The sequence below is a fragment of the Epinephelus lanceolatus genome, chromosome 17, assembly GCF_041903045.1.
Source record: "Epinephelus lanceolatus isolate andai-2023 chromosome 17, ASM4190304v1, whole genome shotgun sequence".
NCBI classification, from domain to species: Eukaryota; Metazoa; Chordata; class Actinopteri; order Perciformes; family Serranidae; genus Epinephelus; species Epinephelus lanceolatus.
Window position 1 is genome coordinate 33,007,242 of NC_135750.1, and position 26,071 is coordinate 33,033,312.

General features: G+C 40.2%; 1 protein-coding gene across 2 annotated transcripts; it reads left to right on the top strand.

Moving 5' to 3' along the window:
• Window positions 1–9,385: 9,385 nt before the first annotated feature.
• socs5b (suppressor of cytokine signaling 5b) lies at window positions 9,386–21,608 on the top strand. Of its 2 annotated transcripts, XM_078160633.1 has the most exons (3): window positions 9,553–9,687; window positions 13,834–13,912; window positions 17,671–21,608. In XM_078160633.1, exons 2-3 carry the CDS (start codon window positions 13,899–13,901, stop codon window positions 19,376–19,378), a joined length of 1,722 nt encoding a protein of 573 aa, XP_078016759.1. In that variant the 5' UTR covers window positions 9,553–9,687; window positions 13,834–13,898; the 3' UTR covers window positions 19,379–21,608. The 2 variants fall into 2 exon arrangements, with proteins under 2 accessions (XP_033468725.1, XP_078016759.1); XM_033612834.2 differs by lacking the exon at window positions 13,834–13,912 and having other exon boundaries at window positions 9,386–9,687.
• The last annotated feature ends 4,463 nt before the right edge of the window (window positions 21,609–26,071 follow it).

The window sequence follows — 26,071 nt, forward strand, 5'->3', positions numbered from 1 at the left end:
CTTACTTTGAGTTTAGTTTCTACTATTTACACCCAGTAACTGTCAGGAGTAGCTGTTTTATAGCATTAGCCAACTGAACCACCTAACGTTAGCTTGCTAACGTTGCCTCGTTTTGAATGAAGAATAAAAGAGGTAGAACATCTGATTTGACACTTCTAAAATCTGTTTAATATTGATGTAAAGTGTCCATTAGAAAGTCTGTTTTACCAAAACAACACCATATACCTCAAATTACAACATATTGTGCTAAAATGTTAGACTAAATGACTAGCTAACATTAAATAAAATTGGTTAGGTTAGCATAATGCAATATTTCCCACTCATTATACATTGTACTAATAACTGATAATTGATGATGTTTCACTTCTGTATGCTTACATTTAAAAAGTATCAGCTCTAACGTTTGATATAGGCTATCACTTGGTCACCTAAACCTGTCATTTTTGGCAGTTTAGTTATAGCCTTGATGCTACAGTGAATTTGCAAATTTCCCTCATGGATAAATAAAGTACTTAGCTACCAACCAATTACTAGTTAAGATATTTCTTAAGTTTTAATACAAATCCCTAATTTGAAACTAGCAACTATTCACTAAAAATTTATACAGGACTTTACACACAAACTTAGTGATGGATTTATGAATAGCTTGTGCAACCCAGTTGTAGAAGTCGGTCTTTCCAGTCCAATTCAATAGAGTTTGAATCAAAAATAATTACCAAATTCAAGTTATTCGGTCCTCTCACGTGACAGCTGTGAGAGGTTTTATATAATCTATGGAAAAAAACATTAGTTCAACCACCACCCATAATCCCATCTTTATAGCACCACTGTAGAAACAGGTTATCCCCTGACAATTCATTGATCCGTGTAATAAAGTCACATTCTATAACATTTCAAATAGAAATCAAGATGATATATGACGTTTACCAGGATTTAGAGAATAGTTAAAATATCTATGAGCTCCAAAAACAATTGTATGCAACAAAGGTATCCAGCCTACATGTCTGTAATACTGTAGGTAATAACGTCAAGGTTGTGATTGAACTTTATTGCAAACCAAACATCAGAAATATCAGCTCTTCTTATTTTTATGCATTTGTTATTGGCTTTTTCTAACCTTTTTTTGAAGATATTAATCAAAGGTGCCAACTCTTGCTAAATGACTTCTGTTAATTTTGTGTTGAGAGTCAGATATGATGATTGATTAAAGCTTTAATGTAAATGGTGCTCCTCCTCTCTGTCCCAGCCTGCGTTGTATAACTGTCTTTCTGAGCAGCAGAGTGGATTTCGGGGTGAACAGCCTTCTCACTCGGACAGTCTTGCTTGCTTACGTTGTGTGAAGGTCCACCCTCAGGATCCAGGACCTAAGTGCCGCAGCCACCAATGCATTCTCCTGTTGATGCTCCTCTCTTCTCAATAAATGTGTTTACTGTGTTAATAAGCTGGCTTGGAGGGTTTAACTTTAAAGCGTCAGATGTGTTGCGAAATGCATTTGTAAAATTAACTTTTGTGGTGTTTATTCATGGAATCAAGGGCATTCATGTTCATTATGGGTCAGACATCACTGGGTTGACTTGACAAATAGGTCAATGGAATTAAACTCTGACTTGTGTTTGAATGAATACACACAAATCCTTTATGTTTATCTAGATATGCTTTAATACGCTTTGTTTAAAAAGTTTACTTTGTCTTGTCAACCTCTTAAAGTTGGTGACATTTCATCAATTTACTCCTAATGCTGTTGCTTGGTCTGAACAAGAATGAGTTGCGTTGATATTTGCAGCATGAGCGCCACTTGCTGGCTACTCTTATAATAACCTCCTTTACTGCAGGAATCTAGTATTGGATCAGGAGGCACCTAAACATGCACACTACTCTTGAGAGGAGTTTCCAGTCTGAGAGATACATCAACCAAACATCCACTGTTACTACTGCGGGTTAGTCAGCTGCCCTTGTTTTACAGTTTAATTACTGTCAGGGCAGATAGCCGCCCACCCAGAGCCTTGTTCTGTTCAAGGTTTCTAACTGTTCAAAGGAAGTTTTTCCTCACTGCCTTCACCAGGTCCTTGCTCATGGGGGAACTGTTTGGTCTCTGTAAATGAAAGCGTTTGGTCTGGACCTGCTCAATATGAAAAGTGTCATCAAATAACTTTTGTTGGAATTTGGCGCTATATTAATAAAAGTTATTCAGTAATCTAACTAGTATTAGGGATAGCAATACCATGAAATTTGGTTTCGTTCTGATACCAAGTTGTTTTTTTTGTTTTGTTTTACTATCCTTGTGCTAATGCTATCTAACCAGATGCATGTTAAAATATATGTTCTTTGTAAAATTTAAATCAGCATACAATGACACAGCATATTTTGGAAGAAAAATAAAAGGTAACAAAATGGGTATCTGCTGAAGAAAGACCACAACCATCCCCAAGTGGAGAAACCACATTTCTCTGATGTAAATGGCAGATACACACATATAAAGACGCAAGGATAATACATATTTCAAAAAGAGTGGATGTTTCCATTGTCTGTCTGCCTGATCGGGCACGCATTATGTCGAGGGATAAGTGGAAGCCCTGGATAGACATAGATGGATTACTGAATGAGCCTACTGGGCACAGGCTCAGGGGCTTAAAGTGTCAAGTGCAAAATGTCACTTAACACGTACTGACCAGGAAGAAACTCAAAACGAGAGATGCAAAGGAACTGCAAAGAGACACAAACTGACCCCCACAAAGCTATACAAAACCAAAAAAATACGTGTTATGACTACAAAGACACACACACACACACACACACACACAAAAGAGGCACCACCACCAAGTCTGTGTTTCTCGCTCCTGTGTAGAAAAGGTGGCGGGGCCTTTTGCATTTGTGCACCCAGGGACCCATTGTCTTATAATCTGCCCATGCTGGTAGATAATGTGCTCCAGGACATGCTATAAAAGTCTGTTTTGTATATTTGGATGACATTCTGATCTTTTCCAGGCCCAGCAGGAAAATACGCAACACGTATCCTCTAAACCCATGACTCGTGATGTGTGATATGCTGAACCGTCCTGTGCATTTGGAACTTACTTTCTGGCTTATTAGACATAAAAGAAGCATTGGACCACACAATCTGTTTGAGCTGAATCCCAATTTGGGCTCTGACTTACAGAGGCTAAACAATGTTAACTACTTGTTAATGTTATGTAAGTGCTGTAATTGTGTGAGATGTCCAGTTCAAGAAAAATAAATAAATAAAAACAGTTTTCTTCAGCCAGCCTGGAATGAGGCCAGCTCTATATTTATCCCGTCTAGATTTACACTTACTGGACCTCTTCAACATATGGCAGAGCCACTACCAGAACAGTATCAGGACATTATCAAAGTAGGAGGGCAGCAATAAGTCTCCTAAAGTGAAATTAAATGATATGACCACTAAGCTTGTTTAAAGTGTGTTATAGGAAAAGGAAACATTAAAGTCACTGTGTACATCACTGGTCTTGTGTAGTTATCAGTATCACCTTGTTCTGACACTGACAATCATATCTGTGTCCAGTGAATACAGTCAGATGGTGTTTCTGATCAGTATGCTGCTGGTCACCCGCTCTGCTCAGACTTTCTATATGCTGCTGTTATTGTATTGATTGATTTCTCCTCCGCAGCCTCACCTTCTCTTGGTCTCGTTTCTTATTACCATATATGGTGATAGCTTCTCTCGCTTATTGCACATTTTGTGTATCTCAGTAATATGTGTCTGTTGCATTCTGAAGCCCTGCTGGGTTTATTGTGTGCTGAATTCTGTACTGCTTCTTGGATATACTGAGGACCACCCTTATGGGCAGAGCTGATTCTGCTAAATAAAAGCATATAGCTATTTGTTGAGATACATGGTCCTATATCATTTGATATAAATGTCTCTGACAGACATAAAACACACAGAGACACTCCCTGGCTCTGGCAGTACAGCTGTGACACTGCCCTTAGTATATTGTAAAGCACGTATATCTATGAAATTTACAATATAAATGGCTTACAGGATTATTTTTGAGTTTTAACAAGCAAGACACCGTAATTTAAAGGTCCAGTTTGCAGGATCTACGAGGATATAACTATGTTTTCATTAGTGTATAATTATCTGTAACAAGAATCATTTTGTTTTTGTTACCTTAAAATGAGTAATTTATATCTACATATGTAGCAGATCCTTTTCCACGAAGTCCACCATGTTCTACAGTAGCCCAGAATGGACAAACCAAACACTGGCTCCAGACCACTGGTGTGCTGTGAGATTTTATGATAACCACACATTATTATTGCGGTATTCAAATGAACCTATACAAAAAGTTGAATTAATTTTTAATTGACTGTATCGGTATGTTGTGTGCACCCTTTTCCCAATAAACAGGCAAACTCTAGCTAAAAAAAAAAAACAAAGTAATTTAATTTCATTCAATTTTTAAAAAAAACCTTCACGGGGAACCTATTTGTCGCCATTCATGCATGGGAATTATAAGTGTGTGACACATCAAAAGCCCTGATTGGCAGCCAGTGTGAGGGATGATAACAGTTAAAAGGAGAAAGCCGTTGGTGGGACAATGGCTCGCTTTATGTACACAGCAAATTACAACAAAGCACCAGCAAAGATGACCTACCACCGAAAGAAAAGAGAAAAAACGGTCAGTAGACAGTATCATGAAAGCTACCTATCTTCTTTTTCTTATTTTTATTGTGTTTTGTCATGATAAGGGTGATAACACATACAGAAGCTATTGCGTACATACATGTGTGCCCTGAGATTTTGCCCTTTGGTGTGCCTTGAGCACAAAAAGTTTGAAAACCACAACTCTAGACTGGGTTGTTTGTGTTAACATGTTTTCATGATTTCATGTTTCCCATTTCTCCTACATGCTTAGCACACAGGAGAAGTTTCAGTTGGTTGCAATTTGTCACCTCACTGCTAGATGGCACTAAAACCTAGACAATAGACCTTTAAGAGATAATAGTGGCCAGGCTGAGCACATGGGAGAAGTTTTCCTTGTAGGCTTTCTCCAAGAAAGTCCTTCATCGTCCCTTTCTGGTAGAAAGCCCCAGAGGAAAATTTCTCCCAACTGCCTAGGCTGGTTTTCTAGGTGACATTCAGTTTGTTCTTAAAAACTGACTTCATAAAATAACCTATACAGGATCTGTTTTAATCCTATCCAGGGAAGCTTTGCTGAGACAGATGTTCAGGCATATTTTAAACAATTGAAAGCTGTTGACCACCAGTGTGTTAACAATGCAATTATGACATGTAAGACAGTACAAAATGTCTCTTTTTAAAAGGAAACTGTTCCAAATGGACAATGGGAAAAAAATCTTAAGGGAATACAGATGAGGATTTGAAATGACATTCACAGACTTGGTGTAAAGTGACTCTTTAACGTACGATGCTGTGGCTATCTCCGCATTCAAAGCCATGACTGCTTGCATGGTGGCCTCCATTGGTGACTGCTGTTTTCATGCCTGCATGTCTTATGCATGAGTGTAATTCTGCTCTCTAAACTTAATGGTAAAACATTTGCTTACTGGAAACAAACTTATAAATTTAATAAGTAATCTAAGAAAATGGCTCCTAAGAGTTTCAACTATACTTCATCCAGAGTATTCTCTACCCTTTCTGTTGTCCTCTAGCTTTGCTAAATGTTTTTTTAATGTCAGCTCAGCATGTATGGTCATTACTGTTCAAACATCAAGTATTTGCAATTATCATGAAAAACAGTAACATAAATTACACTGGAAAATGCGAAGTTAAACACTTTACAGTTTCTTTGACAAAGAGCAGCCAGCTGACCAAAGACCTTTCTGTCAGTCAGTATAATCCCTTACTCTATTTGCCCCATGATATCAATGGGAGAATCACTTATTCATGTCTTGTGGACAGGATGGATTAATTTGCTCATTTTCATTTGGGTTGGGCAGTATGATTCAATATAGACTCACTGGAGCTGCACTGGAGAAAGTTAGCACATGACTGGGATAAGCTGACCATTCTTCACGCTAACATCTAGTGTCATTAGCTTTTTATCACCTCCCACAGGTCAGAGTAACTGCAACTGGTACGACATTAATTTGGTGTGCTTGATTTGCTAAATGAAGAGCACCAGAGGTCAGTTATTGTAAAACTGATAAACTCCCTTTAAACGCATAACTGCTGCATGATGCTAGACACGCAGCTTTGTGTGTATATATGTTTACCTGATAATTAACATCCCTTTATTTAATAATAATAATAAGGGTCACCTTACAGAACAAGTAACAGACAGTTAAATTTATAAGGGGTAAAAGACATCAAACATCAACACAGTAAAAATGTGAAATCTGCAGCAGAGCAATGGCAATTAAATGGAATAGGCCTGTTTATTTGCTGTAATGAGTGTTACTTGGCTTTTTCAGTCTTCAGCTTTAGAGAATGAAAACCAGTGCATCAAATTTAGACTATGTATCCTGTTCAACATGAGATCAAACCTCACCCTGCTGACTGTCATGTGCTTCAAAGGGAAGCTGGTATCTACCGGTCGCATCATGTCTGTGTTCACTTACAGTGAACTTCTGAAGATGTACTTGACTATGAAAAGTAGACCATTTCTCTAAATTGCCATGGTTTTAGACAAAGCTTTTCATAAATGTGTCTTGAGAGGCATGACTGTGTAGCTATTAAGGTAAGCTATTCTTTATTTTACTAATAATATTTCAGAGTTGGTCTAAAATGGATAACTGAGCTATTTGTATGATAATTTAAAAAAGTGCTAAATCCTTACTGTGTTGATTATTGTTGAAATTTAAGTGCTGCAGCAAAACAAGCACACAGGCATGGGTATAAAGTGGGGACACGCACACACACAAAGACTCCCTAGGCTGCGGCTGGTAATAAAGACAACAACAATTATTTAAAAAATAAATAAATAAATAATAATAATAATTATAATAATAATAAACTGTAGTCACTTACCTGAGATCTGTAAATCATATTTAAATGTTGATGCAATATATTGTTTCTACCTTGCTGCCACAAGATGGCAACCTTGCCTTAATCACTACCTGAATAACGCCTCGACACTGTCGAGACTGTATATATTCATACAATATGTTCAAAATATTTAGATTTTTACATCTTTTTTTATATGTATTGTGAATATAAGATGTTGCTTTCTACTGTAATTCCTGAATACCAGTATTATTGGGATGAAACTGAACAGCAGTTTTGTCCTGAATTTGTTGAATTTATATTTTTTAGAGGCCCAAATGTATGTCTACTATCCAAACAGAGTGATAAAATAAGAAAACATGGCAAACTGAATATGAACATCTAACTTGCTGTAAAAAATGAAAGCTTACTATGTACTTTAAACATATTTTCTCACTTGAAACTTTCAAAAGGATCCTGGTAAAATAAACTCCATCACTTGCTGCTCATTTTCAAATTAGAAGTCTTAGTAGTCTAATTGTATCAACATGTAAATACTTATTACTTACTTATTATAAATGAAGTCTAAGACATTGTACTCTCTTTAGCTAAAAACGTGTTTCTCATTTGAAGCAGAACTAACGTGATACTGTGGTATTGTCATCAGGCCTTTGTTTTTCAGAGCCAAGTGAATCACACTCAGTCACCCTGGACACAGTAGTAAGTTATCATATCCTCACTGTGGATTGTTTGCAGATGACACAGCATCGACCTGGTAGGAGAGGTCCATGTTGACTAAAATAGTGTGAATCACTCCTGGCAGAAGAATCAGTGCTAATGCAATTCTCTTTCATTTCCTCTCATAAGCACAAATTAGATCAGTGTCTCGGAGATGTAAAAGCTAATGTGTTCGGACTGCTGGTGATTTCCCCCTGAACTCGCCCTCAGCCCCAGCTAACTACTACATTACTCACACCACTTCCACTTCCCATTACGCCCCGTGTCATGTGCTTATGAATGATCCGACTCCAGGAGATGACCTCATCTGTGGGTGCGAGTGACTTTGAATGCTCCTCTGAGACATTTTAATTGTTCTAAGATTTACTTTGGTACAAGCTGTGACACATATTCACTGGTCTGGGCTCTACAATGCCACATGTAATTCCATGGTAGTTGAGGCCTTAAGAGGGTGTCTGACTGTATTAAGTGTTTTACTTTGTTTCATTTAGGGGGCACTACAACATCTTGCCATTGCCACAAGTAAGTTTGGTCTGCACTCGGACAAGACTTAGTTGAAATTGCAAGAAAAGTTTACAGGTATGATCATGGCCAGATTAACCTGACCCCCTTTTCTCCGAGTGTTTGTGCAGTTTGCTAAGTTTTTCTGAGTTGGAATATTGCTTGGCCCTATGGGCAGATAAGGAGACAGTGGGCCCCTGGGCACAGATATGCCAAGAGCCCCACTGCCTCTCCTACAGAAACACAGAGATTTTGTGGTGGTTTTGCATATCTCATGTCATGATGCATCTTTTTGTGGTTCTGAGTCAGTGGTCAGTTTGTGCCTCCTTATGGTTCCTTTGTGTCTTTTTAAGGTAATTTTGTGTCTTTTGTGGTCATTTTTGTTGCATTTTTGTGTCTCCTTGTGGTTCGTATGTGTCTTTTTGTAGTTATTTGTGTCTTTTTGAGGTAATTTTTGTCTTATTGGAGTCATTTTATGTGGTCATCTTTTGTGGTCATTTTTGTTGCTTTGTAGTCCTTTTTTGTCTCCTTGTGGTTGTTCTATTTGTTGTAGTTTGTGTCTCTTCCTAGCTGGTTGGTGTTAATTTGAAATCTGACATTTTGCAGGTGAGGGCCAGGGGGCCCACTGACACTTTGGGCCCCTGGGCCACCCTGGTAGGCCTGCTTGTTAGGCTGTTGGAGCACCAATATACACTGTCATGTCTTCCCCCCCAAAAAGGAAAGCTGGGTTCCAAAAAAAAAAGATTCTTAAGGGAGACACAGATCAAGAGAGGTAGTTAGGGGGGCCCTCAGAGACTGCTTATACATAGGGCCCAGAATTTGGTGCTACAGCCCTGGTTAATATATATTATACAGTCTTTACTTTTGAATCTATAAAAAAAAAAAAAAAAAAAAAAGCCCCCTCACTTCTGATGCAGAGCCTTGCTCCTGGTTCTCTTACCTGGATGACATCAGTGAGTCAGTGGCCCTGCTGTAACACCACCAGCATCACTTCACCTCTCCACGTTTCCAAGTAGCTGCCTGTGGAGAGCATCATCCTCCTCTCTCGCTCATTGGTGACACGAGACGCCCATCACGGGGAGCCAGCTGCAGGGCATTCCCTATCCGCGTGCTCGGTCGGAAATGGCCCTCTTTTCCCTTTCCTCCATTGGACTGAGCTGCTGTCAGTTGGTTTCCCTCACGCTCAACACCGTCCGCCTCTCCGGTTCTCTGTCTGCTGAGACCGCCGTCATATTGGCTGCTAGGAGCAGCAGCGACCACGGCAGAGAAGAAGACCCCCACCATGATGAAGAACGGGTTGTCGCGGCGCTTAAAGAATAATTTAGCTTTTTAATAATTTTGATTAGTATTTAACGAATGAAATTGAAAATATTCGGGATGATACCATCAAGTATCCGCGTACGTTTAGTGCTTTCATCCGACACCGTGGTCCGCAAGGGGGATGTATGCCTGACTTCTCTTAATAGCCATTTTTTGCAGACAAAGAGAGCTGTTGAATAGGGCTTTCAAAAGGCACACGGGTAAGATATGATTTCGAGAAACACACCACTACTTGTCACGCATGTCACATTTATCTGCTCGCCATCTTTAAGCAGCACTGCACCTCTTGATTTATTTGTGTAATTTTTTGTGTCGCTTTTTCATAAGCTAACACGCTAACCCCGCTAGCTGCCTGGTTAGCTGCGGCTAGCTAAAACGCTAGAAACTCCCATTCTAGGAAATGCTAACAGTTAGCATTTTTGACAGCTCGTAAGCCTGAACCGCAAGTTAGCGAAGCAGTCTGTATTTAGCTCCAAGCTAGCTCATATGTTGCCAGCCAACAGAGGACAGTTTCAAATTTGTCTCTGAAAAATATTACACTGCTGACTAAAGTCAATAAGCTAAGTTTATAAATCTGAACTCCGCTAACGTTATCTCCTTAGCTGTAACGTTAGCAACATTTAGCGGTGTACTGGGACTGGCTGTGGATGGTGAACATTAACGTGTTAGCAAGTCAGCTAACTTGGCTGGGACCAGTGAAAAGTGGGGCCTCCAGAAACGTTAAGGCCTCCCAACCATTGCTGAAACCAGCTATAATAACGTTATAGCTCGATAGGTGTGTGTTTTCTATTGACATTGAAGTTAGCGGTAAGTTATATAATCGGTTATGGTAGTAAGCGTTAGTGTAGTGAAACTGTACTGTCCACGTCAATCTGAATTTCAAGATCACATTCAAACGAAGGCAGGTTTTGTATTGTAGTTAATGTAGTTAACTTTAACTCTGAAGAGGGTTTGTCTTAAAATGCTGGTCAGGGTATGTTTTTTCACTTAATTTAACTTGACTGAACTAAACTGAGATACTTATTGGTCTGACTTGAGTGTTTTTTTGATTGAATGTTGAGCACAAACCACTAACAACGAGCATAATAAATGATATTCAAACAATATTGTAGTGTTAATACACTGCTGAACAGCAATGTAATGTTGCATTGTAGGGGTATGTATTTTGTGCATATTCTGCTTCTATTAGAAAAGTTTATATTTCAGCCAGGGAGGAAAAACCTGGATAGTTTGCCATATCAACATCACTAGTAAAAGTTTAAATATTGCTAAGATTTGAAGGACAGGAAGAATCAGAGCGATTTATGAGTCATTTACAGACCCTGTGTGGCTTCTTGCCAACCCACATATCTTTCAGAATGCAAAACGCTGCAAATATCTCATTAACTCTGGTCTGGTCTGAGCAGAGAAGGCGTCCTCCCTTAATCTTGTCTTCTCTACAGCCCTCTCTAGATCAGTATGATCCCAGGAGAATGGGTGTGTTGGGCTGCCGGAGAGCATAAGTAGCCTAGTTCTGTTTCAGGGCGGCTTTGAATGGTGGTGGACTGGATTGCGCTATTGGTGTGGCTATTGTTATCAATGGCAGCAGTCATAGAGAATTATATAGGACGATTACAGTTTTAAATAATTGAATTAGCTTAACAAAGGTCATTCTAGACGGAAATCTGCAATGTGTGATGCCTTAGTGTCGTGTGTCCTGTTGTAGGCATAAAATTGAACTTTTAGGTTATAATGTTGCATAAATAATTAGAGCAAGAATTAGACTTTATTATAATTTAGCTATTTTGCGGTGGATCACCAAAAAAGTACAACTATTCATGTAGTGACAAATCTCATCACCACTATGCTATTATTGTTGTCTGTTTTTGAATAGCTCCTTAAGTTTATTATACATGTAATCAGAATGAAGCCAAGTTATCAAGGACACAGGGCAGATTAGCTAATTAACACACAGTCAGTTTTTGGTTTTCAGTGGTCATTCCTTCACATTTATAGTATTTCATTTATCTTCATGGTACCACTCCTAGCATTCTGTCTCTTTGTTTGTAACGTTAATTTTCTGAGTTCTTGGTAAGTGAATATTACTAAAATGAATAGTCGAACAAATAACACATGTATATTTTTTCTAATGTATGCATAATTTTGTGGTGATCGAGCATGTGGTGGATAGGAGTACACTAGCTAGCATGTTTTATTTCCTGTCAAGGGACTTCCATTATTGCCTATACTTTTTTGTTAAATTGTGGCAACAGTCATTGAGTCAAGTTATAGACATGTTTTTATCATACTTGGGCAAACTTAACACAGTTTTGGAGATCATGGCCTCTTCAAGCCATGTGTCTTAGTCACTGGAACTTTTCATTGTTTGTGTTTTTGAGGCATTTAGCAAGCTGAGGGATAAAACACACCAACCCGGATGGAAAAATCCAGCCTCTCAAGATGTAGCTGATATAACATTAGCCTCACAATTCCAGTTCATCTTGGAGGGAAAACAGCAGGGTGTGAACATGCAGTTTTAGTTCATAGATCAGTGTTTTCATGTTGGCAGTACAATTCCAGAATCAAGAAAAATGGCAAATTTAGGTTGTGGCTGGTAAGACTTTGTGCTCCAACAAAAACTTTGACGAGTGAGAGACGGTTGTTTGCATGTTTTGCTTTCTAAAATCGAATTGGCTGTACAAATGGTTCAAGTACATTTTGAGCCATGTTGCTGCTTTGGTGAAACCTTTGAGTGCCTGTCCAAGTTAGACAGTTTGAACCCCAAAAGTTTTTATAAGGAATTGTCAAGAAGACTGTTGGTATGCCATTGAGCCACCATACTGAAATCATACTCAAATAACAAAACGGTAGTAAATATGCATCATGCGGTATTGTAGTAGATATCTATTGTAGTAGACATATTTACAATAACAATGTGTAAGAAGTGTATTGTACTTATTTAACTTATAAGTATCTTTTCTTTAAATCGTCAGTCACACTGTCAGATAGTTGTAGTAAGAATTTTTAAACCAAATGGTTAAAATAATTTATAACTTGAAGGAGTTTACCGTAAATGGTAACTGTTAAGAATGGGACAGCAAGTAGCCTAATAATTATTTTCATCATTGATTCATTTTCAGATTATTTTTGCATTAATTGTTTGATTTATAAAACATAAGTATATGATTTAAAAAAATAACACTACCACATCCTACAGCACTAGTGTTGTCACAATTCTAGAAATTTGAACTTAATACAATGCCTTGGAAAATAGTATCTGATACCATTTTCAATACCACAGGGAAAAAATTGACATTGGGAACATTCAAGTTATTTTTTTACTAAGAGATAAATATAACAAGGCTATACTATGACAAGAACTTTTTTTGGTTAGTGGCAGAGAACAGCAGAACGACTGTAGTAAACATTGATAAGAGAGAGAAAGAAAGCAGAGCTGGTACTGGTGTATCGATACTGCAGGAAATGAGTATTGGAAGTTTCAGATATTTAGAATTGATATGTGATGATAAATTGATATATTTGACAACACTGTTACAGCACAAAGTGGATGTCATTATATACAATAATACAGTGTTATATTATACAATTGTACCAAGAAGAGCAGCAAATTCTCAATATGAGAACAATCAAATGGTGTTTTTTTTTCCATTATCAAAATAGTTGGCAATTAATTTTTTCTTTATCATCTGATTAATTGACTACTTGTTGCAGCTCTCATTAAGTTACATTTTCAATAACAGCTCATTCAAGATTTACTTAGTTGGCACAACATACTTTGTGCATGCCAAGGACAGCTGAAGTTAGGTACACTGTGGAGAGTTTCCTTAACATGAGGAACTAAGATCAGAGCCTGTGGTGCTGGCACAGTGCCAGTTGTTTTCTATACAACAGGAATGACCAAAAAAAAAAAGGTGTTGCTTACCTTGATGGCATGTTGCAGGTTTGAGTTCAGCCAAACTAGTTTTACCTCCTCTTACCTATAGCATGTAATCAAAACAGTTTACAATGAGTGCTGCTTTCTCTGTTGCGCAGTATCCCACAATTTTTTATTGCGTCGTGGTCTTGTCAGGCCTTAAAGGCACCCCTTTTTCTTTACCTGAATAAATGCATTTAAAGGAGCAGTGTGAAGGATTTAGTGGCATCTAGCGGTGAGATTATGGATGGCAACTAGGCATTGGACGATATGAAAGTTTTACATTAGGATTGTCCTGGCCACGATAAATGTCCAGATAACTGCCAAAACATGCTTAATACTCCTTAAATATCACTAAAACATACTGGAATTACTTAACCTTATTATTACTTGTATTCACTTTATTGTGAATGTTTTTTGTTTTGATTTGCAGTAAAATCGTTTATCATCCCATCCCTAATTGCAGCCAGCTGAATACCCCTTCCCTCACCTCTCCCTATGGTGGCCTTCAGGTAACGTAAAAATGTGAAAGGTCCTCTGTAGTGCCAGTGTTTGGTTCGTCTCTTCTGGGCTACTGTAGAAAACTACAGACTTTGTGAAAAAAGACCCATTCCCTAGATATGAAGGGCTCATTCTAAGCTAACCAAAACACAATTCTTAGTTTCACTGAGATTACACACTAATGAAAACATTGTTAGGAATATTATATTCCATTTCTGCCAATCAATCCTTGAATCCTTCACACTGCTTAAAGGCTATGGTCCTTTAAATGCACCAATGCAGGACTGATCAGTTGACAGTAATCTTTTTCTTTTTTTTAATTTAGTAAGGCCACATGTAAAATGAATATTGTGTCATTCATGGAATTAATATGTTTTGGTATTTAAATCGTAAATTCAATTATTTAATTGTGCATGCCCATGCCACAAGTTCAATTGAGACTTCAGTAATAAAAACAAATATTGGTAATGATTAATTACGAATATGCTCACCAATTAGATAATAAGCCTTTGCAAGTTTTTATTATGAAAGCTCTGTGACATCACACCAACAATTTTTGCCTGAAATTGCAGACCTTGGAAATAACATTCACAGTTAACCCCAAAATTAAAAACACATTTTTCCTCTCACCTGTAGTGCCATTTATCAATCTATTGGCGTACGTTGCCGAGTGTTGGAGTTATTGGCCGTAGAGATGTCTGTCTTCTCTCCAATATAATGGAACTAGATGGCACTCGGCTTGTGGTGCTCAAAGTGCCAAAAAATACATTAAAAAAAAAACACAACAGTAATGTATTTTTCTAGGAATCAAGACCACTTTTCTCAAAATAATCCACAGACCTTTATTTCTATCGAACTGCACCTGCTGACTGGATCACTGTGCAGAAGGAATCATGCATCTGCTGCTAGCTCACCTGTTGCCACTAAGCTGGCTAATATTATAGCTCAGCCAAGGAGGACGCCATAAATGTTTACATCTCGTGCTGTTTTGAGAAAAAGCCTCTCTTTTATGAGTAGATGCACGCTTCCTTCTGTGCCGTGATACAGTTGGTGGGTGTAGTTTTTAAGAGAAAAAGTAGTTCCTACATGAAACTGCTCACAACAAGGTCTGTGGATTATCTTGAGTAACCAGGGCATGATTCTTGGAAAAAGACATTGCTGTTGAGTTTTTCAAATGTATGTTTGTTGGGGCTTTGAACACCAGAATCCAAGTGTCATCTAGCTCCATTACAATGGAGAGAAGGCAGACATCTCTACAGCTGATATCTCCAAAACTCACGCCAAAACAATCTAGACTGATGATTAGCACTACATATAAGAGGACAAATGTGTTTTTGATTTTGGGTGAAATGTCCATTAAAATAATACAATCTAAAATGTAATGAAATTCATCTGACATTTTTTCATGCAGGAGATGAAAATCAAATTCCTATGCATCAAAAATTATGATAATTTGGTAATCAAATCTAGTTGCAGAATAACTCCCAGCCACAGCTTGGAGCACTTAACAACTTGCTAAGGAGTATTCTGAAACAATGTGTGCAGCAGTGATGATACTGGGCTCATTGTTTATAGCAGGGAGGAAATTTTAAACACAGTTTAAAGCAAGTTTAGTTATTGTAATTTGTACCAGACATATTGTTTTAAGTGTAATTAACTTTAAATAAAGGCATACAGATGTTACTACTATCCAGTCCATGAGGAAAATGATTTCTGACACTTACAAGTTTGCTGAATTGTCATTGAGTGTTGAAAAGCATTTGGGTGCTTTGCTTTGGATGTTGTTCATTTGAAGTATAGTTTATGACTGGAGCTCCAGCTCAAGTCAGGGGGAAATCAGATTGGGAGTATAGTCAGTTACTGTGAATTTTTGTACTGACACTACCCCTTGAGAAAATAAAAGGAAGACATCTAACAGACCAGACAATGCCCAACACTTACTCAGGCTTATTGTGCAGATACACATGGAGCGCAGAACAGGAGATGAACCACAGCAAGTGAGTCATTTGGTGATGCATCTTAACTGTGTGGATAAGAGAGAATTTTTTCATTGCAACAAAATTATTGCAGGCTGTTTTGTAGGCTTATGTATTGCAAACATGGAAAGACAGTCAAGCAGAGAGACGTCATCTTTTGTAAGTACACAGCAGGTCAATAAGGGGGATGACACTGATGTCATTTGTTAGTGATAGCCTTGGAACTGCCCTCAGCAAATCAACTTAATCAGTTGTGTGCTGTGGACCAGTCTGGTTTCCTGTGCATCACAGAACCCTTGTCTGTCACAGATGACTGTGCAAAGCCATAATGTTTATACCAATGTTAAGAGGCAAACTTAAATCTGTAGGCAGGTCGACACGATGCCTGGTAGTCAGATAGCAGCTTTTGGCCCAGAGGCAGACAGAAAAGAAAAGAAGTGGGTGGGAAGGAGAGAGACAAGCTACAGTGGGTCCAACGTCCTTCATTGTGTGCCTCTAGCTTAGTAAATCGCACGTGCAATTAAATTTTCAACAAGAACACCCATAATAGGAGTGCATGTTCTTGTAAGTATTGTAAAATGCACTGCCTGCAGCTTGTACTCATGGGTAAAGTCAATGTTAGATGATTTAATCGGGTACATTACACTTTAGTTTCCTTCAAAATTTGAATAAAACTTGTTTCAGAGATAAATGTCCAAACAGTGAGTGTTGTAATTTACTTGAAGGTCTAAAGAACTAAAACACCATTGTGAAGATTTGCATATGTGTTTGGGTTTGGATATTTTGTAGATTGGTAAATTAATCAAGTATCTGACTTAGAGTTTTAGTGGTATTCTGGTTTCACGGCATACCTTGATATGAAAAGCAGCTGTCATCATGCCATGTACAGTTGCTTATCTATGATATGAAGGAAAAAGTGCAACCAGACGAAGAATCTCCCTTCCTTCTTGACTGCCTGTCAGACTTTTTACACATACTTTTATTTAAAAAATGGTTTCAAGACTCACTTAAAGGAGAGTTCAACCAACAAAAAAAAGTATATTTTCATTCCACTCAGGGTCAAATAATTGTGTTATACCGCATACGTGATACCAGGAAACCTTGATATTTCCTGAGACAGTTATTGTACTGTGAAAATCCTATACCGTTGCAATCCTAACCTTGTCTGCTGCAGTGATTTGGATTCACTGGCAACACCAGAATGTATACCCTCAAAAATCCATGAAATCCAGTGTTTGAAACTGCTGCATTTTGGAATCCTTCCATGATTTGTGTTTGGCAAGCCACCTACCTGTGGTGACTGCTAACTGTAAAATTTGCACCATTCACCTGCAATTTGGTGCTGCTACCTCCAAATCCCTGTCAAATTCTAGTAGAGTGATAAATCAATGGCATATGTGAGTGTGTATATGCATGTCCATGTGCCTTGTCTGCTGCTGTTACAGGGAAAGTTTTTGGTCAGGTCTAGACTGGCTCTGTAATACAGTACATACCAGCAGATCAGCTGTGAGCAGATCCTGGGTTCATTTATAGCTGTGGCCTTGTGTCCCTGCACGTCTGCCTGGCAACTCCTAACTCTGCTGTTCCAACTACTCAAGCTCACCCACCTCTCAGACACTTTGGCCCCGTTATACTCGCACCATGTCTAATTACTAGATACACAGCAGTCTGGGGAATTTAAATGTAGGGCATTCTTTATGCAGCTTGTGCCTCAGTGTTAAATGTAGGCGCCATTGCTGTTGCAAGATTTCTCCACCTGTGACTTAATCAGTTTTGTCTCCTGTTATCTGCAGGTCCCAGGGGCTCCTATTGATGAAGAAAGTGGGCAACATGTGGAGCAACCTGAAGAGCAAATGCCAGACACTCTTTCACAACAGCAGTTCAGGACCCAGTGAAAGCAGGGTTGAGGCCGATGCCGTCCACTGTGTGGTGGATATTGGCCAAGGCAGCTCAGGTGAACCTCAGGCATCAGGAGCCTCTAGTCCAACTCGGAGCCTTCTGCCAGTGCCAATGGTAACAGCAGGACGCCGCCATCATAACTGTGTGTCGGATATCCCACAGATTGTAGAGATTACAATTGACAAGGACACTGAGGATGTGCGGGGGGGATCAGGTGGTGTTCCCCTGGCCCGGAGAGACTCCTATTCCCGTCATGCTCCTTGGGGGGGCAAGAAAAAACACTCATGTTCCACTAAAACCCAGAGCTCTCTGGAAGCAGATAGGCGGTCTGGGCGCTTACGGGGGAGTGGGAACCGTAGGGACAGGCGCTATGGAGTCAGCTCCATCCAGGAGATGAGTGACTCTGTATCTGGAGGACGCAGTCTGAATGCTCGGTCTTTGCGTCAGCGGCTAAGTGATACAGTAGGGCTGTGCTTACCCCTGCCCGCTCGCAGACGCTCCCGCTCATCTAAGAACCCGGTCACCTCCAAACGTAAGATTCACCTGACAGAGCTCATGCTGGAGACCTGCCCCTTCCCACCAGGCTCAGACCTTGCTCACAAGTGGCACTTGATCAAGCAACACACAGCACCGGTCAGCCCGCATTCCTCCACTGCCCTGCTGGATGCCTTTGACCCGGCCCACCCCTCTCCTGAGGATGAGGAGGAACGTCTGCGTGAGCGTCGCAGACTAAGCATCGAGGAAGGTGTGGACCCACCACCTAATGCACAGATCCACACCCTGGAGGCCTCAGTGCCGGGCTCCTCTCTCTACAAACTGGGACCAAAGATGGCTCCCGGCATGGGAGAGGCCTCTGGGGATGGCCGGGCCTCAGGCGCTGGCAGCTCTGTGGGTGCTGGATTATCAGGGGCCTGTGCGCAGGTGTTGGGGGCTGCAGCATCAGCTCAGGACTGTGACTCTGAGGAGGATTCGACCACCCTCTGTCTGCAGGCCAGGAGGCCCAAGCAGAGGCACGCCTCTGGGGAAGGTCACCTGAGCAGGCAGCAACCTGGGCCCTGGAAGGTTCACACCCAGATAGACTACATCCACTGCCTGGTGCCAGACCTATTGCAGATCACAGCTCTGCCCTGCTACTGGGGCGTGATGGACCGCTATGAGGCTGAGGCACTGCTGGATGGACGGCCAGAGGGCACCTTCCTGCTCCGTGACTCAGCCCAGGAGGACTACCTCTTCTCTGTCAGCTTCCGCCGTTACAACCGCTCACTGCACGCCCGCATTGAGCAGTGGAACCACAACTTCAGCTTTGACGCTCATGACCCTTGTGTTTTCCACTCTTCCACCGTGACAGGACTGCTGGAGCACTACAAGGATCCCAGCGCCTGCATGTTTTTTGAACCGCTGCTTACGGCGCCTCTCCATCGGACCTTTCCCTTCGGCCTGCAGCACCTGGCACGAGCCGCCATCTGCCGCTGGACCACTTACGATGGTATAGGCTCTCTGCCGCTGCCCCCTGCCTTGCAGGACTTCCTCAAGGAGTATCACTATAAACAGAAAGTACGAGTTCGCTGGCTGGAGAGGGAACCGCCACTCAAGGTCAAATAGGGTGGGCTTCTCCATTGCCTGTACACACACTGCAGGAGGATTACAGAACTTAAGAAATTCCTCATTAGCCAATTAGAGGCTATACTGACATGGCTCTCTGTCTGGTGGGGGAAGGAATTTAAATGTAACAAGCTATACAAGATTCATTCTAATCTTTGTTTTAGTTATTACTTACATCACAGAAAATACATATGATTATATTCAGTATAACGCTGTCTGGCAAGCACATGTTTTTGTGTTGAACAGGTTGTTTTGACAGGGAGGGAAGGCACAAATATCAGTGCTTTGTGTCTTTTCTCTCCTGCTTTGTGCTAAATGTCTGCCTGATCCCACAACATCACCCTGCCTGTAGACCTGCCTGCATGCCTCCCTTATTCATCCCAAATTGCTATTTAGGCCCACATGGCTACATTGTACAGTTCACTTAGTGCTTTCTCTATTTTTTTTCTTCCTTGGCTTGTCAAAGCACCTAGTGGAGCACCTTCCCAAGAGGGTTTTAATATGTGTGTGGGTTGAGAGGGCATCTGGAGATGCTATTGTTATATTGCAGTCAGAGCTTGTCCCATGGATTGAGCTACATAAGGCACATTCTTTGCCATCTCTTTGCACGCGTGAGCATCAGCTAAGCCAGGGACAGATTCTGAGAGGGTCCATAGAGTTCAGGACAGCACATCAGGGAAATGAAGTGCTTTCTAAGGACCATTGTTACAGTTGTCACAGCAGTCAGTTAGTTCTTCATTGGCCATAGACTCTTGAGCTAATTGCACACTTTTGTGCATGTATGCACACAGCTCATTACACCCTGTATGAAATTAAGATACTAGGGTAACATTTTGAACAATCTGGTGTCTTTATGGAATTCTGTTATGATTTTATAATGTTTAGTTTTACACCTGTTCCCTTCAGTTAGCATCTTTTGGTGGCATCTAGCACACAGAAAGCTTCGGCCCTGCGTATCCTGGTTGGTTATTTTTCTTCACCAGACTCTTGTAACATTGAAGCAGATAGCTTTGCACTTTGGTTACTGTAAGGGAAGCTAACAAGTCTTCTCAAAGGAATTGTGGGCACGTATGACAAGCTGTAGGTGAAGACAAAAGCTGAAAATTCAAAATGCCAGCGCCCCTTTAAACATGACAAGGCTGGATTCTAAATGGGCAGGAGAGCTAGCCTCTAATGATACTTAAAAGACTTAACAAGAATCTGCTTGTTAAAATTGTAAATGGCAACTCACAGGATTAGATTACAGCACCCTTTTCCTCCATAATTTAGATTTCTTTCAAAAAATCATGTCAAAATGTGATGAGCTGTTTTTAAGAAAAGCATTATATCACCATCAGGAAAGAGGTGATATAGCCTTTTCTTTGGTGTTGATGTCGTCCATCTTACAACTATATAACTATAAGGTCTCAACCCCAAGATATCCCCTCATTGCCTGGTTGCATTTATAGTCAAAGTGAAAGCATTGAGTGCAGGCAACACTCAACTCTCGAGAGGTTGGCATATCTTTGAGAGCTTTAGTTATGTAATCTCAATGATTTCAGTTTTGTTGCATGGGACAAAAGCACTGCTGGCTAGCCGGTCATTTCTGTTTTGTTCTCATTGTGAAGAGAAAATAAGTGTAACCTATGTGCCTTTTTATAGAAATTGTTCCATAATCAGTTGCTTTGTAGTCCAAACCTGCAACAGGAGGTGCTTCAACACAGTCCACTTAGACACCATCAAATGAGACTAAAGAGGATAATAACACAGAGGTGCATGAGCTGTAAGCTCTCTTACTCATGGTGCACGTTAAAATTTTTCTAACGGATAAAATTTCAGTGGTGCTATGTTGGTTAAGCTATGACAGATTATTGAAGTGATGAGTTGTACATTAGTTACATCTGTTCTCACTCACTAATGCATGCATTAGTCTCTCGCCACATTATGGCCTGTATGATAGTATTAGGTTGTTAGTGGGTCCAATGCCAGCCCTACTGTAGCATATTTCAGTTAAATATATTGATGTCCAGCCCTCACATGTCTGGGTTGTAGTCTGCAGCTTGACATACAGATCCTAATGAGAGGGCATGAAGGTTAACTCTTTACAGTGAGAGTTTTGATCCATCCTCCAATGGCATTGCCCCAAGTTGGACATCAGCAGCAGTGTATAATCTAACTCATCAGCAACAGCGTTTGTTCTGTCTCTTAGTAATAATACACATTACCTGACTTTAAAAAGAAAAAGAAAAAAAAAAGACTGGAAAGTATGTGATGAAAACCCAACCGATAATGTGTAAAACTAAAATAAGCTGAAACACACAAGATCATGATCAATGGAAAGCTTAATTTATAAAGGTGTCAAACTAGTTCATATTTTAGTTAGTGTGCATGTGCGCTCATGTGTCTGTCAGCCCACACGTGTTAAAGGTTATTGTAGTTCTCATTAGTAAGGATGAATCATGAACAAATGTCAGTGTGTTTCTTTGCCCCTGAATATCTGAGCCTGTGACCAAAGCTCTTGTACACACCTATGTGTAATAACTAGTAGGCTAAAGCTTGTTTATGTGCTCAGTGGTGTTAGAATTACACTAAATTATATTTTCGATTTACAAACTAGTGAAAGCTAGTTCCATACTACAGTATGTTAGACTGCTCTTCTTTGTTAATATATTCATGGGGGTGAACATGGCCCTGTCGAGCTCACACCTACACCCTGAAATTTAACGCTGAACACCCTCTCTCTGCCAAACTATTATCATATTTTCACTTATTCATCAGGCAGGAAACAATACATTTCTTATGCAGGTGGTTAAACATAATTGGTATAGGTATAAGGATTAAAGATTCTCATATCTCAATGACCAATTTTTACTTTCTCTACTGCATTGTGAACTGATCAGAATATAGCAGACATTTCTTCACATAAAAATCCCAAACATTTTCAACTGCCCTGCACTTTGTTCTCAGAAAGCTTGAATATGGCATGTTAAATCACCTTTATGTGTTAGAGTGGCAGGAGTGTGTGTTAAGTGGAGGGGAATAAGGTTGACATTTGAGTTGCTTGTATGTGCACTTTGATGTTTCAGGATTTTTAGCATCCACACTGTCAAATAGAAGAAATATATGTCTATTTGAAAACCTACACACATCATACTATCTTGCTCACTGTCACCTGTCTACCATGCTGCTGCCAGTGCCTAGCAATAGCATACAACTCCTTACAGTGCCCCACCCCACTCGCAGGCACTAATCACAGGCTAATTTTACCATGTTGGGATATAAATTTACTGGGAACTAAAAGGGCCACTCTGTGTTGCCTTATGGCTGCTGTGTGGCTGAGGGAGGCCTTTTTTATTATTGTATCCAACTGCTCTCTCTCCATCTGGCCACATCCCTAACATCACTGTGCTGATGTGGAGGTGACTGTGGTGGAGGGTGAACTAAGGCCTGTTTGTCCTCCCCTCTACTCTCTATCCAACCCTGTTAGGGCAATGTTAGCCTGAAGTTAACTTTAAGGAGCCAGGAGGTGGAGAGATGGAGCTGGCTTCCTGTTGTGGCAACAGCTTGCTCACAGAGAGGGCTAGGGATTTGTTGAAGTAAATAGCACTTTAATTGTGTATTTGTGTTCTACAGTGTAGTCTGCAAGTATAAGGACAGGGACAGGTTTTTCGCTGTGTTGGCTCTTTACTCCAGCATATTGGATTTAAAATGACAGTTGGGCTAAGTGACAACTTAAGGCTTTGATTTGCAGACATATTGGGTGAACATGGTGGGAATTGTACTGCTTATGTACAAAGGCCCCCACTTTTAAAAACTTAAAAACTTTAATCAACCTAAATCATTCATCAGGGGTGGGTGATATGACCAAAATCTTGTATTACGGTATATGTAATATTATGTTACGAATACAGTCTCGTTTTTTAATTGGCCTCACTTACTTAGCCCTAACTTTTTTTTGTCCACCTGCCACTGTGGCTGATTGATTCCAAAACCTACTAGCTTCTCAGTAGATTATCGTTGATTTTTTGGCTCTTATTTTAACACCATTTAGCTGGGGGCTGGTGCTTATTTTCAATGCTGGTAACAGTATATATATCATGAGACAGCTATTGTTCCATAGATTTGATGTAGAAATGGTTTAAAATGACTATACTTCATTACATTTGATTTTTTTTTTATTTGGAACTTACATACAAGCAAAATAAAACTGCCTAACATGAGACAACATAACTCAAGAGAAAAACTAATTATTTTTTTGCAAATGAATGCTTTAAGGTTCTTGAACAGTTAAGTTTTCTCTATTGACAACTTCACTCTCTTCGTCCATGTCTGCCCAAATCACATTTCCTAGCGAGGCAGCTAAATTTGCAAAATCCAGCCCTGATTTGTTACATGGCCTGATAGCTCCCGTGGTAGAAACGGTATTGCCAAATCTTTGGACGCATTTCTACCGTCACAAAGTATACCATATCGCCAAACCCTGAGATTTAGTATTTGGTTAAACATCTTTTGCAATCATAGCTGAATTCTGTGCAGCACATCCCCATGAGCTGACACTATGGTGATGTTGTGCAAGGCATGTCAGTGCCGTCATCTCTATTCTTGCTTGTTTTGGTAATTTTTGGCCAATCTGGTCTTAAGCAAGTAGGAACGCTCAGTCGCACTGAGGTCAGGCCAGTCAAGCTAATTCTGTCTTGGCCCTCACTGATTGACTTGTCTGTATGTTACAGATTATTGTTTGTCTGCTTTAACTAAAGTTTGCATATTAAAAGAGCTGTGATTGTCACTCTGTACATCCAACATGGATTTAAATGCTCAAATTAAAAGCTGTGAGTTGGTACTTGAACCTTATCGTAATCATTTCACAATCAATATGCTGCACTATAGAGCCAAAACTGAAAAGTTCCTGCTGTCCAAATACTGATGGACAGCACTGTTTGTGTTTTAGCTCAAAATGGTGAGACTTGTGTGAGTGTTAACAAAAAGCCGGCGGTCCTGAAATATTTCACTTATATTCAGATGTTGTAAGCTGTGTCGATGGAGTTGCGTTCTCCTCCATGCTGCAGACTCGGTGCATGCATGTGTGTTGTGCGGGAGTATATTAGTGTATGGACAGAGCCACACGGAGGGTTCCAGTGGAGGGGATGCAGAGTCGACTCGACTGTGAGGGGTGATGACAGTGACTCCTATGAACAATGCTTCTCTGCCCCCACCCCCAACCCCAACCCCTTATTCTCAGGCAGGCCCATTGCAAGGAGAGTCCCAGGACCCTCTCAACCCAGTTTTCCCCATGGGAAATATCTGACATTAACCGTAGCACATGTTTGCCATATAACCCGTAGATTTAGGAGAGGAAAAAAAAAAACATTGTATGTATGATGAATGATGGAGTTATGTAATAGGAGCCTGATGAAAAGATGTTTTATTCTTCTGTGGTGCATTAACTGTCTGGAACACATACATTTGCACACACTTGCTATCACACTTCTTCTGACACCTGCACTACCCCAGGTATTGACACACATCCACACCCTCCCACCACCACCCCATCCTAAGCCAGGGATGTGTAAACATGGACCACATTTAGCCAGCACCACCTTTCTGTGTTACTCCCCCAAAAAAGGGAACGCAAAGATGGGTGTTTATGTGTACATTCTATGTTCTTAAGAAAAACAAAATGCCATGAATTGAACTATTTTGACCTTATATTGTCATTAGTATGACACTATTTAGCTGCACTATGAGAGCCTCGTTTGTGGCAAGAAACCACTGGGTCTGATCTGGATGAGAGAGAGGCTTGTTGTGTCGCTAGCTGTCCCACTAAACTACAGCAACACCTGGATGAAGGACATCTATCCCCCCCACCTCGGTACGACTCATGGTTTCAGCTCTTAGAGGATAAACAAAAGAAAAGATATTTTAAACTTTTTTTTTCATGTTCCCATATATATTTTAGAAAGCTGGGTTAAGTGCTATATGCAAACAGAAAAAGATGTATGAAAGAATTATTTTCCATTATTACTTCTCCCTAATATGCAATGGAGTGTAGTGTAACAATGGTTGCAATCCTCTGTCACTTTAATGCTGTATGTGCACATTGGTTGCTGTGTGGATGTGGGTGCCGAGGCAACAGGACTTGACAATGATGGGAACTAATGGTTGTCACTCTGCAGCACCGCCTGTGTTCCCAGACTGCCTTATTCGTTCTGACCAATCACAAGAGCCCCCCTTTAAGTCCCGGGCCGCAGCCACTGCCACAGGCTGACCAAGCTGCCGTCAGACGAATATCGCTGTTCCATTTTCTTCTGCTTTTCCTCGCTTTTCCTTTTTTCTTTTCTTTTTTTTTTTTTTTTCTTCTTAATTTCTTCCGGTCAGGTTGGAGCGTGTAAATGGCATAATCATGTTCACATTTCACTGTCTGTTCTGTGTATCTGCTTCACCATTCAAGAGAAAAAAAACAGTTGTTTTCCAGTATAACCTGTTCATTTTTAAGAGCCGTATGATGCGACACTTGTAGCTGTCACTCTTGGTGCTTGGCTTATGCTTCATTGTCTTAATATTCCAAATAAAACTGTTAAGTGTAATCCACACTGGCCCATGATATAATATTGAGTTTGTTTTTTCTTTATCATCCTGTAATATACGCCTTGTAGTGTTCTAGCAGTGAGTCAGGGTGTGATTTGGTCAGAGTTTAGGGAGGGATATGTGGGTGTT